Raw genomic sequence first — 18,335 nt, forward strand, 5'->3', positions numbered from 1 at the left:
ACTCCCTTAACGCCATGGCCAAAGGTTCAATTGCCAATGCAATGCAAACAGCAGAGGGGACAGGGGGCACCCCTGCCTCGTCCCTCGACACAGCCGGAAATACTCGACCTCCGCCGGTTCGTGACCACACTCGCCACCGGGGCTCCATACAGGAGCTTGACCCAACTAATACACCCTCCCCCGAACCCAAACCTCCTCAACACTTCCCAGAGATACTCCCACTCTACTCGGTCAAAGGCCTTCTCCGAGTCCATGGCTGCCACTATCTCCGCCTCTCCCTCCACCGATGGCATCATTATCACATTTAGGAGCCTTCGCACATTGGTATTTAGCTGCCTACCCTTTACGAATCCCGTCTGGTCCTCGTGAATCACCCCCGGGACACAGTCCTCAATCCTCGTAGCCAACATTTTTGCCAGCAACTTAGCATCTACGTTGAGGAGCGAGATCGGTCTATATGACCCACATTGCAGTGGGTCCTTATCCCGCTTCAAGATCAAAGAGATCGTCGCATCCGACATTGTCGGGGGCAGGGTACCCCCCTCCCTTGCTTCATTGAAGGTCCTTTACCCCCCCCCCCCCCCCCCCCCCCCCCCGGCCAACTAGCCATCTCCTATCTTAGGCCAGTCCCGTGCCCACGCCTCCCGCACCCTCCAGTCCCCCAGACGGGGAACCCCCGCCCCGACCATCTCTTCCATGTTGAGTTCCCCCTCGGACAGTGCAGCAGCAACCCTAATGTCCTCCCTTCCCCCCCCCCCCCCCCCCCCTCCCCGCTAGATCCGCATCTAGCACTTTTGCTCCCCCCATATTACTTCCGTGAGTCAGCTGACTTCTGCTGACCCCGGCTTCCCCCGCCATCCCGATGATCTCCCCCATGTGGGAGTCTCTCTTCCTCCTTACCTTCCTCCATCCCCCCCCCCCAGCGCGGGAAAAAGCCCGCGCTTTCCTGAGCAAGCCCCGCCCCCTGTGGCGCAGCTCCTGTTGTGGCCATTGTCCCAGTTCCCCCATCCCCGAGTCTCACCTCCCTCTAGCACCGATGCCCACATTCCCCACCATCTCGTCTACAGAAAAAAAAAAAAGAATTTTAACCAGAACTCTACCCACAGCCGCATCCATCATCCCACCCATGAAATATTCTTTACCCATATTTACAACCCCGTATACAACCAACATCCCCCCTCGCAACCCCAGCCCCTCAGTTCGAGTCCAATTTTTCCGTTTGGATAAAGGTCCAAGCCTCTTCTGGCGTTTCAAAATAATGGTGTCGGTCCTGATAAGTGACACACAGTCGCGCAGGCTGCAACATGCCGAACCTGACTCTTTTTTGCAGCACCGCCTTGGCCCGGTTGAAGCTAGCTCTCCTCCTTGCCACCTCCGCGCTCCAATCCTGGTAGACTTGGATCACCGCATTCTCCCATCTACTGCTCCGCACCTTCTTGGCCCATCTCAGAACACTTTCTTTGTCCGCGAAGCGATGGAACCATGCCACTATTGCCCTTGGCGGCTCATCAGCCTTAGGTCTCCTCGCCAGGACCCGGTGAGCCCCTTCCAGCTCCAGGGGGCTCGGAGAGGCCTCCGCACACATCAGCGACTGGAGCATCGTACTCACATACGCCCCGGCATCAGCTCCCTCCACTCCTTCGGGGAGACCCAGAATCCGGAGATTCTTCCTCCTCGACTTGTTCTCCAGGACCTCGAGTCTCTCGGCCCGCCTTGTGCGCCTCCATTTTTACCACCAGGCCCAGGATCTCGTCCTTGTTCTCATTCGTTTTATCTCTCACCTCACGAAGCTCCACCGCCTGGGCCTTCTGGGTCTCCTTCAGCCCCTTGATCGCCAACAGCATTGGCGCCAGCACCTCCTTTTTAAGCTCCTCCACACAGCGCTTAAGGAACTCCTGCTGGTCCGGCCCCCATGCTGCTCGATCCCCGCCCTCCGCCTCTTGTTTTTTCCCCCTCGTTTTTGCCACTGCTCCAGAGCCTCTTTCTCCGACGCTCCACCGCTAATTTCCGCCATACAACGTAAGGTCCCCTTACTTCCCCTTCCCACACGGGATTAAATCAAAAAATTTCCGTTGGGGCTCCTCTGGAGAGCCCAAAAGTCCGTTATAACGGGAGCTGCCGAAATGTGCGGCTTAGCTCCGCATCGCCCCAACCGGAAGTCCTCAAAATGTCTATTTTTTAAAAGAAGAATGTATCTACGGACCAAATTCTTGGACCACAGAATGTAATGTTCTTTGATTGGACTGATATGGAATCTCAATTTTGCCGTGTGAACAAAGAACATTAGACTTTTTTAAATAAACAAAGTTATTTATTATTAACACTACACTAACAAATAAATAAAATGTCTAAGATTAATACAGTTGGAAATAATTGTCTAACACTACCTTACACTATGATGCTACTCTAATATGTGACTGCTATCAACTCCGAACAAATATCTTCTTTTATTTATTTAATTTAGAGTACCCAATTATTTTTTTTCCAATTAAGGGGCAATTTAGCGTGGCCAATCCACCTAACCTGCACATCTTTGGTTTGTGGGGGTGAAACCCACGCAGACACGGGGAGAATGTGCAAACTCCATACGGACAGTGACACAGGGCCGGGATTCGATCCAGAGTCCTCGGCGCCGTAGTCCCAGAGATGACCACAGCGCCATGTACCGCCCTAACAAACACCTTCTGATGGAACACATGATACATCCGGGTCCTGTGCCTGCATACTCGCCCCACCTGCTGGTCGGATGCTAGAACTACAACAGTAAAACAAACAGGTAGCCCGGTAGCACAAGTGGCTAGCACTGTGGCTTCACAGCGCCAGGGTCCCAGGTTCAATTCCCCGCTGGGGCACTGTCTGTGAGGAGTCTGCACGTTCTCCCCTTGTCTGCGTGGGTTTCCTCCGGGTGCTCCCGTTTCCTCCCACACTCCAAAGACGTGCAGGTTAGGTGGATTGGCCATGCTAAATTGCCCTTAGTGTCCAAAAAGGTTAGGAGGGGTTATTGGGTTACAGGGATAGGGAAGAAGTGAAGACTTAAGTGGGTCGGTGCAGACTCGACGGACCGAATGGTCTCCTTCTGCACTGTAGATGATGATTAACTACTCATATTATATATAGATGGTAGTCTACCTATCATCATACAGAACTCTAAAAGTGTAAGAATCATTTTCTCACACTACCTTACCCGTGCGCTCTGGCACGTTCACACTCACACACTTGCATATACAAATGCATACACACAAATGTACATATAGTGCGCGCACACAGCTGAGGTAGAGATTTTAAGAAATGTGTTTATATTTTTGATAGCATTATTATACATAATTTTTTCAATGATTGAAATAGCTTTATAAATATATTGACATATGCTGGGGGTGAATGCATATTATAATCAAATATTTACAATGTTTAACCTTTAAAATTTTGGCCTTTCCAACAATGAACAGAAAAGGACTTTTTCAATAAATTGTGCCATTTGTCATTTTTAAATTAATATATTAAAGCTAAGTGAGGCTTACTGTTCATTGATATATAGAACCCAGTCTCTTGGAGTTCTAAATTAGGTTCCAAAGTGTGCCAAACATCTGTGTCCGCGTGGGTCTCACCTCCCACAACCAAAGTTGTGCCAGGTAAGTGGATTGGCCACACTAAGTTGCCCCTTAATTGGAATATTTTTTTAACGTGTGCCAAACAGCATATGCAACAGTGACTTTATAAAGCAGCATTCGGACATTATAATGAATACAGCATGGGAACCCAATCTTAGTTCTGTTCATCTTTGTTGACCAGCTCCCTCCTGAGGATGTGAAGGACTTCCTGGAGCAAATGGCGGTTCCTCGTATCAACAAAGGCTGGGAGTTCCTGCTTCCCCCCGACGCAGAGTTTGTGAAGAAACATCCAGATGTTGTCCAGAGGCAGCACATGCTTTGGATGGGAATTCAGGCCAAGTAATCTAATATCACACTGGGGATTGGGGAAAGATGCACTCCGTCACACCAGATGTGTGTAATGTGTCAGACTGATTACATCAGAGCAGGGGTAGAATTGCTTGTCCAGTAACCATTCAAGTGCATAGTTTTGTGGTGTTACAACAGGCTGTTTTGAGTGGTATTACGATTACAGACCAGACCCCAACAGGGGCTAGGATAGGATACTGGACCGAAACCTTAATGTTTTATTTTAATTTGTAAGACTGAAAGAATACTTTGCTCCAAAAGTGATTGCACGAAGAAATAGGATTTGATATTTTAAAACAAAATGTTATTACTAACACGATATTAAACACTTTAACCTCACACTCGAAAAAAGCTTACAATTACCCCTTAAACAATACTACTAAATACATAAAATACAATACCCTTAAATACTATCTCCATTCCTAATTATACAGCAAGAGAGGAAAAACCGCACCACTCTCAATCCATCCTACATCCTAATGGCACGGAGTAATACTTACTTTCCAGAACAGATTTGGCTCCTGTTAGAACTCCTGCAGACTCTTCAAAAAGCTGTTTCAACTGGTTTGTTTCAACGTCCCCCATGTCCTCTGACAAGTCTGCACAGCTTTAAATAGTATATCTTAACTATCCTACTAAGAGAGCAAATACCTTACTTGTGGACTCAGTTTTAGCCAGATCATAACTCGATTCAAAAGCTTTCTCAAAATGTCTGAATACCTTTGTTCCACCCAGCAATGACATCATCTCCCCAGACTGAAAACAAATTAACTCCCCAGGCTGAAACACATTAACTCCCCAGGGTCCCCCCCCCCAGTCAAACAACAGTGCATTAGCCCAGGGTTTTACGATGGTCAGTTTCACCTCTGGCTCATAAACACTTTCTGGTCTTGCAAAACAAGATTCATTTAAAAACATGACTACTGCAGTCAAACACACACACACCCCAGGCTTTTAACCCTTAAATTGCCAAATGTTGATAATCCAATATATCTAAAATCCTGCATTTGTCACAGTGGAATGAGGACAAGGCAGTCTTTCGATTTCTGAATATACGACCTACAAAGGGAAATCGAGCTGACTTTTTGGGGAAATGGAAGTAAAAGTATGCCGTAAAGGGAAGGCCTTAGGGGAAGCACTGCTGCTTCGCGCCGCCAAGGACCCGGGTTCAATCCTAGCCCTGGGTCACTGTGGAGTTTACACATTCTCCCTGTGCTTGTGGGTCTCACCCCTACAACCCAAGGATGTGCAGGATTGTGGATTGGCAATGCTAAATTGGCCCTTAATTGGAACAAAATTAATTGGATACTAATTTTAAAAAGAGAGAATGCCTTGAGCACTTAATCCAGACAAAAGGAGGGCAAGGAACAGTTCTAAAAAATGTTGAGTCAAGGCCCCTCACACCATTCTGATCTGCCATTCAGTAAGATCATAGTAAGAAGTCTTACAACACCAGGTTAAAGTCCAACAGGTTTGTTTCGAATCACTAGCCTTCGGAGCACCGAAAGCTAGTGATTTGAAACAAACCTGTTGGACTTTACCTGGTGCTGAAAGACTTCTTACTGTGCCCGTCCCAGTCCAACGCCGGCATCTCTACATCAGTAAGATCATAGCTGACCTTCTGCATCAGCAACACTTCCCTGCCTAGCCCCGTTTTCTTGGTTCCTTGTATCTGTAAATGTATCAACTCAATCTTGCATGTACTCAACAATAGAACGGCAACAGCTCTCTGGGTAAAGAATTCCAAAGGTTCATAATCCTCAGAAGAAATTTCTACTCATCTCAGCCCTAAACTGCCAATCCCTTAATCTGAGACCATTGTCCATAGTTCTGGACTCCCAGTTGGGAAAACGTCACAGCATCTACCCCGTCAAATCTTAAGAATTTTAGAAGTTTCAATAAGGTAAACATTGTTTCAAGAGGCTACTGTGCAACCTTTGAACTTTAATTCTTCAGTCTCCCTCCCTGACTCTAGGTCATGTTCCGAGCCCAACAGATTGTCTGCTAACTGCTGCCAGTGACTCACTTCAACTGGTGACTGGGAGGAGCACAGGAGGTGCCCAAGGTTACTCACTGTCTGCCTTTAGGTTTATTATTTCTCCTTGTTAATTCTCTGTCTAAAACCACCAAGCCATCGCTGCTGAATCTCTCTTAGTGATAATGCAACTACAAAGCCCCATCCTATCCAGCACATTGTGTCCCATCGGCAGCACACTGTACCGAGGTGATGCTGTTACTATGGTAACAGCATAATTTTGCGGCTAAGCTGTTAATGTGATCAGACTGTCTGTCACTCCATCCTCTCTGAGCCTCAACATGTTACAGCATGATTCTGCATTCTTCAAATTATTACACTGTAATTCTCTGAAGACTCATCGTGCTCTTTTTCGTTCATTCTTTTCACAGCACAAAAATAAGTTTTCTTTTTAAACCATACAACTGCATCTTGTACAAAGAACCTTTCTGTGCAGATTTTTACACCGTCACTGGCTGGCTCCTTCATTCTCATAAGAGCACCATTATAACAGGCCGTCGAGTATCATTGCTAATTTAGAGTGTCCTGGCTCATTCCTGGATAATTTCAGTGGTGACGAGTGAATATTTTACCACGGGGAAAACTGACAAAATCTTGCAGTTTTAATTGAGATTAAACACCTCCTCCGCCCCTCCCATCACTCTTTCCAGTAAGCTTTGGGTTTTTGATTTTCCTTTTCAATGCAGCCATGAATGTGTTACATTCCAGGCAGTTCTTGTGTGTCTGCACATATGCATTGTGTTGGAAAGAGGGCTTTGTAAATCATTTCCCAGCTGCATTGTTTGTGGGACGTATTGAGACTTGAAGACATTGTCCTCCAGAATTACTGGGCGAGATTGTCCCCCCACCCAGAGGTGCAATTTTTCTGTCCCTGTTTCCTCTAGACCCACAATACCTACAACTACTGGTAGGGGCTGTATCAACAGAATTATTTCCCTCACAGCAGAATCCCTGTTTTATAAAGTCTGAACAAGTTGTTTACAGTAAAGTTACTGAAAAGAGGTTTCCATAATCATGGTTGTTGTGTAGAAGTCAATATTTTCCTGCTTCTTTGACTTAATTCGTACAACATCACAGTTGAGAGGAAGAATTGGCCAGTTTGAAAGCCTATTTATGACCTATTCAAGCTTACCAGAAATCTAATTTTAGACCTACCGCGTTTTGACTTTATTTTTAATTAATTAATGGAGATCCTTGGGATCTTTACATTACTGAACAGCTTCTACAGTGACTTCAGCTTTCATCTAATCACAGATAGGAGTTGCTGAAATGGTGCTTGCTCAGCCGAGTTGCCAATCAAGCACCCATCAGTGGAGGGGGTTATGCAATCAAATGTTTACAATGGGAGATATGTTTTCGGTTGTAACTATGCAGGGCTTTCTCTGTGTGCAGGTTGGAGAAAGTGTACAATCTTTCCAAGGAAGACATGATGCCAAAGAAATCTGCGCCTCAAGCAGGTAAACATGTCAAGAAACTAGTCAACTTTTAATCACTGAGTGCATTTAATTTATGGCAAACCCAAAAAATGACGATGGCGTCCTATTTGTAGCTCAACGTAGCATGTGCCTGTTTTAGACATTAAAGCAAGGTGGTCTACAGTAAACAAAGATCAAATTCAGTTTTTAGAACTTGAAATTATTGGGCATTTAACATTTTTGAGATTGCACATTGTAATTCTGCCCATTATCCCATCAAAATCATAAATGGCATTGGCAGCAATTACTGCACTTCCCATCAAACAAGTTTCTTCAAACCTTTTAACAGGTTGGAGTGGGATTTAAAATATTGTGCATGACCAAAATGCAATTTATCTCCAATTCTATCCCAATTTAAGTTTTTTTTTTTCTAAATGAAAGACCCTACCACTCCTCTGGGTGTCTGATTGGTTCACACTTTAGTCATGTGCTCAGCAGAGTCCAATTGCAAAAGAAAGACTTTTCTTGGACAGGCATCTCTGTTCCTTACAGCAATTTCTCAATCTGCCCTGTGCCATAGGGAAGATGTGCAATTAGGTGATTGGGTACTGCAGATGAGTGGGGGGGGAGGTCTGTAGCCACAGCTCTTCCTTCCCAAGTGCCATCTGGTGTCTCATGCTCAGTTGTGGCACAAGCCCAAGAGCGAGTCATTGCTCTCTTTGCCAGTGTTGCAAAGTAGCGTGCAGCAGTGGGAAAGTGGGGGAGGGGGTTGCTGTTGGGGCAATCACCTTGAAAATAAAGCACAAAAGAAGTATACATGTATTGGGCATACAAAAGAGACCAAGTCACGTTCATTATGTAGAGTCATGTGGGTTAACATGGACCATTTACTGTTCCTGAAATCACACTGCTAATAGCGGGAGATTAATACTTGAAAATTAAAACTTTGCACACCTTTTTAATTGATTAAAATTAGGCATTGAGCTGTACAGATTATGAAAGTCTGGCACAGTGGTTGGCACTGCTGCCTCACAGCGCCACGATCCCAGGTTCGATCCCGGCTCTGAGTCACTGTCAAAGAACAAATAACAAAGAAATGTACAGCACAGGAACAGGCCCTCCAAGCCCGTGCCGACCATGCTGCCCGACTAAACTACAATCTTCTACACTTCCTGGGTCCGTATCCCTCTATTCCCATCCTATTCATGTATTTGTCAAGATGCCCCTTAAATGTCACTATCGTCCCTGCTTCCACCGCCTCCTCCGGTAGCGAGTTCCAGGCACCCACTACCCTCTGTGTAAAAAAAACTTGCCTCGTACATCTACTCTAAACCTTGCCCCTCTCACCTTAAACCTGTGCCCCCTAGTAATTGACCCCTCTACCTCGGGGAAAAGCCTCTTGACTATCCACTCTGTCTATGCCCCTCATAATTTTGTAGACCTCTATCAGGGCGCCCCTCAACCTCCGTCGTTTCAGTGAGAACAAACCGAGTTTATTCAACCTCTCCTCATAGCTAATGCCCTCCATACCAGGCAACATTCTGGTAAATCTCTTCTGCACCCTCTCTAAAGCCTCCACATCCTTCTGGTAGTGTGGCGACCAGAATTGAACACTATACTCCAAGTGTGGCCTAACTAAAGTTCTATACAGCTGCAACATGACTTGCCAATTCTTATACTCAATGCCCCGGCCAATGAAGGCAAGCATGCCGTATGTCTTCTTGACTACCTTCTCCACCTGTGTTGCCCCTTTCAGTGACCTGTGGACCTGTACTCCTAGATTTCTCTGACTTTCAATACTCTTGAGGGTTCTACCATTCACTGTATATTCCCTACCTGCATTAGACCTTCCAAAATGCATTACCTCACATTTGTCCGGATTAAACTCCATCTGCCATCTCTCCGCTCAAGTCTCCAAACAATCTAAATCCTGCTGTATCCTCTGACAGTCCTCATCGCTATCCGCAATTCCACCAACCTTTGTGTCGTCTGCAAACTTACTAATCAGACCAGTTACATTTTCCTCCAAATCATTTATATATACTACAAAGAGCAAAGGTCCCAGCACTGATCCCTGTGGAACACCACTGGTCACAGCCCTCCAATTAGAAAAGCATCCTTCCTTTGCTACTCTCTGCCTTCTATGGCCTAGCCAGTTCTGTATCCACCTTGCCAGCTCACCCCTGATCCCGTGTGACTTCACCTTTTGTACTAGTCTACCATGAGGGACCTTGTCAAAGGCCTTACTGAAGTCCATATAGACAACATCCACTGCCCTACCTGCATCAATCATCTTAGTGACCTCCTCGAAAAACTCTCTCAAGTTAGTGAGACACGACCTTCCCTTCACAAAACCGTGCTGCCTCTCACTAATACGTCCATTTGCTTCCAAATGGGAGTAGATCCTGTCTCTAAGAATTCTCTCCAGTAATTTCCCTACCACTGAAGTAAGGCTCACCAGCCTGTAGTTCCCGGGATTATCCTTGCTACCCTTCTTAAACAGAGGAACAACATTGGCTATTCTCCAGTCCTCCGGGACATCCCCTGAAGACAGCGAGGATCCAAAGATTTCTGTCAAGGCCTCAGCAATTTCCTCTCCAGCCTCCTTCAGTATTCTGGGGTAGATCCCATCAGGCCCTGGGGACTTATCTACCTTTATATTTTTCAAGACACCCAACACCTCGTCTTTTTGGATCTCAATGTGACCCAGGCTATCTACACACCCTTCTCCAGACTCAACATCTACCAATTCCTTCTCTTTGGTGAATACTGATGCAAAGTATTCATTTAGTACCTCGCCCATTTCTTCTGGCTCCACACATAGATTCCCTTGCCTATCCTTCAGTGGGCCAACCCTTTCCCTGGCTACCCTCTTGTTTTTATGTACGTGTAAAAAGCCTTGGGATTTTCCTTAACCCTATTTGCCAATGACTTTTCGTGACCCCTTCTCGCCCTCCTGACTCCTTGCTTAAGTTCCTTCCTACTTTCCTTATATTCCACACAGGCTTCGTCTGTTCCCAGCCTTTTAGCCCTGACAAATGCCCCCTTTTTCTTTTTGACGAGGCCTACAATATCTCTCGTTATCCAAGGTTCCCGAAAATTGCCGTATTTATCCTTCTTCCTCACAGGAACATGCCAGTCCTGAATTCCTTTCAACTGACACTTGAAAGCCTCCCACATGTCAGATGTTGATTTGCCCTCAAACATCTGCCCCAATCTAGGTTCTTCAGTTCCCGCCTAATATTGTTATAATTAGCCTTCCCCCAATTTAGCACATTCATCCTAGGACCACTCTTATCCTTGTCCACCAGCACTTTAAAACTTACTGAATTGTGGTCACTGTTCCCGAAATGCTCCCCTACTGAAACTTCTACCACCTGGCCGGGCTCATTCCACAATACCAGGTCCAGTACCACCCCTTCCCTAGTTAGACTGTCTACATATTGTTTTAAGAAGCCCTCCTGGATGCTCCTTACAAACTCTGCCCCGTCTAAGCCCCTGGCACTAAGTGAGTCCCAGTCAATATTGGGGAAGTTGAAGTCTCCCATCACCACAACCCTGTTGTTTTTACTCTTTTCCAAAACCTGTCTACCTATCTGCTCCTCTATCTCCTGCTGGCTGTTGGGAGGCCTGTAGTAAATCCCCAACATTGTGACTGCACCCTTCTTATTCCTGATCTCTACCCTATAGCCTCACTGCCCTCTGAGGTGTCCTCCCGTAGTACAGCTGTGATATTCTCCCTAACCAGTAGCGCAACTCCACCACCCCTTTTACATCCCCCTCTATCCCTCCTGAAACATCTAAATCCTGGAACGTTTAGCTGCCATTCCTGCCCTTCCCTCAACCAGGTCTCTGTAATGGCAACAACATCATAGTTCCAAGGACTAATCCAAGCTCTAAATTCATCTGCATTACCCGTAATACTTCTTGCATTAAAACATGTATATGCACTTCAGGCCAACAGGCCCGCTGTGTTCAGCAACTTCTTCCTGTCTGCTCTGCCTCAGAGCCACACTGTCCCTATTCCCTAGTTCTCCCTCAATGCTCTCACCTATTGCTCCCATGCCCACCCCCCTGCCATACTAGTTTAAACCCTCCCGTGTGACGCTAGCAAACCTCGCGGCCAGGATATTTATGCCTCTCCAGTTTAGATGCAACCCGTCCTTATATAGGTCACACCTGCCCCGGAAGAGCTCCCAGTTGTCCAGATAACGGAAACCCTCCCTCCTACACCAGCTGTTTAGCCACGTGTTTAGCTGCTCTATCTTCCTATTTCTAGCCTCACTGGCACGTGGCACAGGGAGTAATCCCGAGATTACAACCCTAGAGGTCCTGTCTTTTAACTTTCTGCCTAGCTCCCTGAACTCCTGCTGCAGGACCTCATGCCCCTTCCTGCCTATGTCGTTAGTACCAATATGTACAACGACCTCTGCCTGTTTGCCCTCCCCCTTCAGGATGCCCTCTACCTGTTCGGAGACATCCTGGACCCTGGCACCAGGGAGGCAACATACCATCCTCGAGTCTCTTTCACGTCCACAGAAGCGCCTATCTGTGCCCCTGACTATAGAGTCCCCTATTACTATTGCTCTTCTGCGCTTTGACCCTCCCTTCTGAACATCAGAGCCAGCCGTGGTGCCACTGCTCTCGCTGCTGCTGTTTTCCCCTGATAGGCTATCCCCCCGACAGTATCCAAAAGGATATACCTGTTCGAGAGGAGGGCAACCACAGGGGATTCCTGCACTGACTGCCTGCCCTTTCTGGTGGTCACCCATTTCTCTGCCTGAACCTTGGGTGTGACCACATTTATATAACTGCGATCTATGACGCTTTCCGCTACCTGCATGCTCCTAAGTGCATCCAATTGCTGCTCCAACCGAACCATGCGGTCTGTGAGGAGCTCCAGTTGGGTGCACTTTCTGCAGATGAAGCCATCCGGGACGCTGGAAGCCTCCCGGACCTGCCACATCTCACAGTCAGAGCACTGCACCCCTCTAACTGACATTGCGTCAATTAATTAGTAAATTAAAATTAAAAGTTTTTTAAAAAATTTAAGTTACTGTTAACTATCTGTTTCCTAGCACTAGATTTCTACTATAAATGTGAAAGCTAAATATGATACTCTCCGATCTCTGGCTTAGATACCCCTCTAAATTATAATTAAGTAATTATGTTTAATTAGTTACCAATGCTTAATTTTTTTAATTTAGTGTAGATTCCCAACCAGCCACTCAGGTCACAGCTTTTCTGTGATGTCACTTCAGTTTCTCTCCTCCTCCCCCCCCCCCCGCCTCCACACACACACACACACACAATTAGAAAAGCTAATAAAAGTAAAAATGAGTAAAAATCACTTTCTTACCTTCTGAGGGTCTTAGATGTTCTCAGGTTTTCTCCCTGACAGAGACTGCTCCTCCTCCTCCGAACGGCTCCCGAAACTAGGCCGCGGTCTTTTTAAATCTCCGCTCCGACTCGCAGCTCCCGCGCTTTTTAAATCTCCGTGTGGAGTTTGCACATTCTCCCCGTGTTTGCGTGGGTTGCGCCCCCACAATCCAAAGATGTGCAGGGTTGGTGGATTGGCCACGCTAAATTGCCCTTTAATTGGAAAATATTAATTGGGTACTCTATATTTAAAAACAAAAAGGAAAGCCCGTATTCAATCTCCAGTCTGCGGTGTGTTAACTGATCTCAGCCAAAATAGGGGGAGCAGCCTCTGCAATTCTGTACTGATGGGTGGGATATCAGCCATTTTCAGTCATTAACAGGTACTCCAAATGGGAAGTGCGCAGCCACCTATGGGTGAGGAAAAGTTGGATTCAGTTGGGATTTCCTCCGCCTGTCGAAAACTGCACTCACTGTCGAGGCTCAGGCAGAATGCGCGGTTGGAGCAAGGGGGACTGGCGGAACAATATCCTAACATGGGCGTGGTAACTTTCAAAGGAGGAATGGTAAAATGGAAAGCAAATGTCTCTGTCATTTCAATCAAGTTCTAGCCTCCATCTGGGGGCAGCTTAACTCATTTGGCTATATAACTGGTTCATGATGCAGAGCAAGGCCAGCAGCAATTCCCCAACTGGCTGAGGTTATTCTCAACTTTGTCTGAGGTGTGATGATCCTCAGGTTAAATCACCACCAGTCGGCTCTTCCCCTCAAAGGGGAAAGAAGCCTATGGTCATCTGGAACTATATCGACTTTACCTTTACCTCCATGTTACAGAAAGGCTAAAGAGGTACTATATGGAGAAGGTACAAAAATTATTGATGAAATTGATACCAGAACTGAAAGCTTTTAACTATCAGGTGAACAAACTGGAGTTCTTTTCTCTAGAAAAGGGAAGGCTGGGAGTCACCCAAGCCAGAGGTACGGTTTGGTAGGGGAGACATGGTAATGATGTTTCCATTTGTGGGAAGAGCAAAAACAGAGGCCATCAAGAAAGATAGTCAAATAGGACATTTAGAATAAATGTCTTTACTCAGATTGCAGTCATAATTTGGAACTTGCTACCACAGGAAATGGTTGAGATAAATAGAACAGTTGCATGTAAGAGAATTTAAATAATTACCTGAGGAAGAAAGAAATAGAAGGATATGAAGGCGAGAGTGGGAGGAAGCTCTTTTTCTTTAAAATATTTTTGTTTGCCATATTTTTTTCATTTTCACCATACAAGAAAGAAACAAAAGCAAAACAACCCCAACAGTATATAACAGAAAAGAAAGCAGCCCATCCCCCACCCACCTCCCCTCCCTCCCCCTCAACATTCAACGGCAACCTACTCCCAAAAGTGCATAATAACCAAGCCCCTGAATTGTAGAACCACTCCTTCTCTTCCCCCCCCCCCCCCCCCTCAAACTTCACCTTCTCCAGGATCAAAAACTCCAGCAGGTTCCCCTCTCCAAGCCAAGGTACAATGCGGACAAGCTGATCTCCACCCCAACTGGACCCGGCTACGAGCGATCAGCGGTGAAGGCTAAAACGTCTGCCCCCGCACCCGCCCGCAACTCGGGCCGGTCCAAAAATGGCTTCTAGGGGACTGGGCTCCACACCCGTATGGAAGATCCCTGAGATTATGCTAAATACCTCCTGCCAAAACCTTTCCAGCTTCGGGCAGGACCAAAACATGTGAACGTGATTTGCGGGGTCCCTCCCACATCCCTTGCAGACATCCTCCACCCCCTCAAACAGCCGGCTCAGCTTTGATTTTGTGAGGTGCGCTATTTACACGACTTTCAACTGTATCAGTCCCAAACTCGCACACCAGGTTGCGGCATTTACTCTCCGTAGCACCGCACCCCAAAGTCGTCGCCTCTCTTTTCCCCCCCCCCCCCAAAACACATCCTCCCACTTCGCGTTAATCCCCTCCATAGACACCCTGTCCTCCAGGATCTCCCCATAGATCACCGAAACAACCCCCTCGCCAACCTTCCCACTGACAGTACCGCCTCCAGCAACGAGGAAACTGGTGCTATCGGGAAGGTCGGATGGATGGATTTGTTTATTGTCACGTACCAAGGTACAGTGAAACGTATTTTTCTGCGAGCAGCTCAAACGGATCATTTAGTACATGAAAAGAAAATACATAATAGGGCAACGCAATGTAAATACATCGACACCGGCATCAGGTGAAGCGTACAGGAGTGTAGGATTAATCAGGTCAGTCCATGAGAGGGTCGTTTAGGGGTCTGGTAACAGTGCGGAAGAAGCTGTTTTTGAATCTGTTCGTGCGTGTTCTCAGACTTTTGTATCTCCTGCCCGATGGAAAAGTTGGTAGAGTAAATCTCGAACCTGCAGGTACCTAAACCCTTACCTCTGCACCAACCCGTACTTCTCTCCCAACTCCTCAAAGCTCGCGAATCATCCCCCAAGAAAAAAGTCCTTCATTTCCTTAATTCCCCCCCTTGTCCCATCCCCCAAACCTCGCATTCATCCTCCCCAGCTTGAACCAATGATTCCCCCTAATTGGCACCCCCCCCCCCCCCCCCCCCCCTGGACCCGGCACCAGATTAAAATGTTGCCTAAACTGCATACAGATCTTCAAAGTGGCCACCACCATCACCGGACTCACCGAGTACTTTCCCAGAGCCATTGGGAGCAGTGCCGTTGCCAGCACCCTCAATCCTGGCCCTCTACACAAGCCCTCTTTCATCTTAGCCCATTTGGTCTCACCTTCCTTGGTCTAGCCCCGCACCACCTTCACATTCGCCACCCAATAGTAGTACAGTAAATTTGGGCCTGCCAATGACAGAGGGAGGTTGTCCCACCTTGCCAAATCACCCTCTCCAAAAAAACTAGTAAAATTATATCTGTGGACAGTAAATGTGGGCCTGCCAAAGACAGAGGGAGGTTGTCCCACCTTGCCAAATCACCCTCTCCAAAAAACTAGTAAAATTATACCCTTGGAGCCCCCCCCCCCCCCCCCCCTCTACTCCAAGCTGGGAGGCCATGAGAGATTTGTTCTTGCCTAGGTTCAATTTATACCCCGAGAATGTCCCAAATCTTTGAAGCAGCTCCATTACAGAGTTAGATAGGTTCTTGATTGATATGAAGATCCGGAGATCCGGGGTTATGGGGAGAAGGCAGGAGAATGGGGATGAGAAAATATCAGCCATGATTGAATGCCGGAGCAGACTCGATGGGCCGAGTGGACTAATTCTGCTCCTCTGTCTTATGGTCTTATATTCCCAACGACATGCTCGGATCCAAAATTTTCAATAACAAATCTTCGGCATAGGAGGATACCTAATGCTCCACCACCCCCCTCACTATCCCCTTCCACAACCCTGAGCTCAGCGCAATGGCCAGAGGCTCTACAGCCAATGCAAACAACAGGAGGACATAGGACACACCTGCCTCGTAAGCCGGTACAGAGCAAAGTACCCTAAATTCATATTAGTGCGAATGCCCGCAATCGGCTCCTTGTACATCAGCCACACCCACACCACAAAATTCCAAATCTTTCCAATAACCCCACTCCACCGATCAAACGCCTTCTCTGCGTCCAGTGCCACCGCTACCTTCATCCCCTTTCCCTCCGCCGGAGACAGGATCACGTTTAGCAACCTCGTCACGTTCAGAAAAAGCTGCCTTAGGAGGAATTTCATATGGAACATGAACACTAGCATAGAACTAGTTGGACTGCACGGCCTCTTTCAATATATGGGGAATAAAAAGACATGTGGCATTCTGCAGTTTGTAATGTTTTCATGCAAACAGAATTAATTGTTTGCTTTATTTTGAGCAGCCTTGCCAGCGGTGGTGTGTGGGGAGCGAAGGGTGGCCACGGCCAAAGAGAGAGCACGGGAGAATCATGCTGTCCTGGAGAACGACTACCGGCGGCGAAAGACTCCACATAGGACAGGCACATCAGCTCCTGAGGGCACCCCGCTCACCATCAAGATCAAGGAAGAGCCGCTGAGTGAGGAGGAGCCCATGGACACAGACTCACGGCTGGGAAGTGAGGCAGCCAACGGGATCCACTCAGACGAGAGCTCTCGTGACTCAGCATACTTGCCCGCTGAGAGCCAGGGGGCTCGGAGTGAGGCTGTGAAAGCAGAGCTGAAAGAATTTGTGCGGGGGACACTCAGGAAACACTTTGTGCTCAGTTTAAGTGAGCTGAAGCGACTGTTTAACCTGCACTTGGCAAGTCTGCCCCCTGGGCATATTTTATTCAGTGGCATTTCAGACCGAATGTTACAGGAGACCCTTTTGGGCTGTGGATGCAAACAGATCTTGGTGCCTGTGAGTATCTGTAAATTGCACTATAGCTCTTATAAACTGCTGGTGGATGTTTTTGTGATAACAGGAGAGCCATATTCTGCAGTTATTGGGAACATGGGAGTGAGAGAAAACTGAGAAGTTACATAAATATAATAAATGTGCTCAAAATGGGGAATGGTTTAGGTAAAGTAAGTAAAGAGAAGCTGTTTCCAATGGCTGAAAGGTTGATAACCAGGTGGACGAATTTAAGATGCTTGAAAAATGAAGCAGTGGTGACATGAATGGCAAGGTTTGGGAGAAAAAGAAATGGGGAAAGAGCAGGGAGTGGGACTAACTGGAGTACTCTTCAAAAGAGCTAGCACAGACACAATGGACCAAATGGCCACCTCTACTGTACTATTCTGTGCTTCTAAGCCAATTAGCCCTTCAAGTCTGTTTCGTCTTTCAATTAGATTGTAGCTGATTTATACCTCCACTCCCAACTATCTGCCTTGGTTCTGAAGCTCTTAACACCCAACAAAAATCTGTTCATTGTGTTTTGAAATGTTTGATTCCAACCTCAACAACTATTTGGTGTGGAATTCTAGATTTCCTGAAAAGGCATCTTTTCATGTGATGTGAGCCGTAAGAAATTTGGATAGTAAGCATATTGCATTTATATAGCGCCTTGCATACCCTTGGTACCTTCCAAAATATTTCACAGCCAATTAATTGTTCAGTCGTGTAGCCTGTGTTGGAATGTTGGGAAATGCCAGCCCATTTGTGCACCGCCATCTCCCATGAGCACCAATGAGGTAAATAACCAGGTGATATGTTTCAGCTAGTGATTTAGAGATAAGTAAAGGCCAGGACGAAGTGGGGAGAATTCCACTTCCTCTTCTTTGAATAGTGTCATGGAGTCTTAACGTCTACCTGAGAGGGTAGGTAGGATCTGCTGAGGTGCGTGTAAAGCTGGAGACCAGTTTGAGCTGGTCTGTGGTGTCCTTCACTGTCAGATAGCCTGCCAGCTATTTTTACACAACAGATGAAATACTGGGGAATGTCTGGCCATCACTGAGGCCTACTCAGTGCTGGGATGTGCCTGCAATGAAATATAATAGGTTGAGGAAAGAATTGAGGGCGGGGAATCATTTTAAACGGGCTCCTTAGTGAAGGAAACATGAGCGAATGTGAAGTGATGTCATTGTATAGCACAAATTTACCAATGCTGCTGTTTTA

The 18,335-nt window shown here is 46.8% G+C and overlaps 1 protein-coding gene across 4 annotated transcripts in view; it reads left to right on the forward strand.

Moving 5' to 3' along the window:
• The window catches only part of polr3e (polymerase (RNA) III (DNA directed) polypeptide E), a 98,014-nt gene that overhangs the window by 63,126 nt on the left and 16,553 nt on the right, over positions 1-18,335 (forward strand). For all 4 annotated transcript variants that reach the window (XM_072481489.1, XM_072481487.1, XM_072481488.1 and 1 more), the window contains exons 17-19: positions 3,790-3,947; positions 7,384-7,448; positions 16,642-17,138. In XM_072481489.1, the coding sequence (XP_072337590.1) occupies positions 3,790-3,947; positions 7,384-7,448; positions 16,642-17,138 (720 nt within the window). The remainder of the gene's footprint in view (positions 1-3,789; positions 3,948-7,383; positions 7,449-16,641; positions 17,139-18,335) is intronic.

The sequence above is a fragment of the Scyliorhinus torazame genome, chromosome 17, assembly GCF_047496885.1.
Source record: "Scyliorhinus torazame isolate Kashiwa2021f chromosome 17, sScyTor2.1, whole genome shotgun sequence".
Taxonomy (NCBI): domain Eukaryota; kingdom Metazoa; phylum Chordata; class Chondrichthyes; order Carcharhiniformes; family Scyliorhinidae; genus Scyliorhinus; species Scyliorhinus torazame.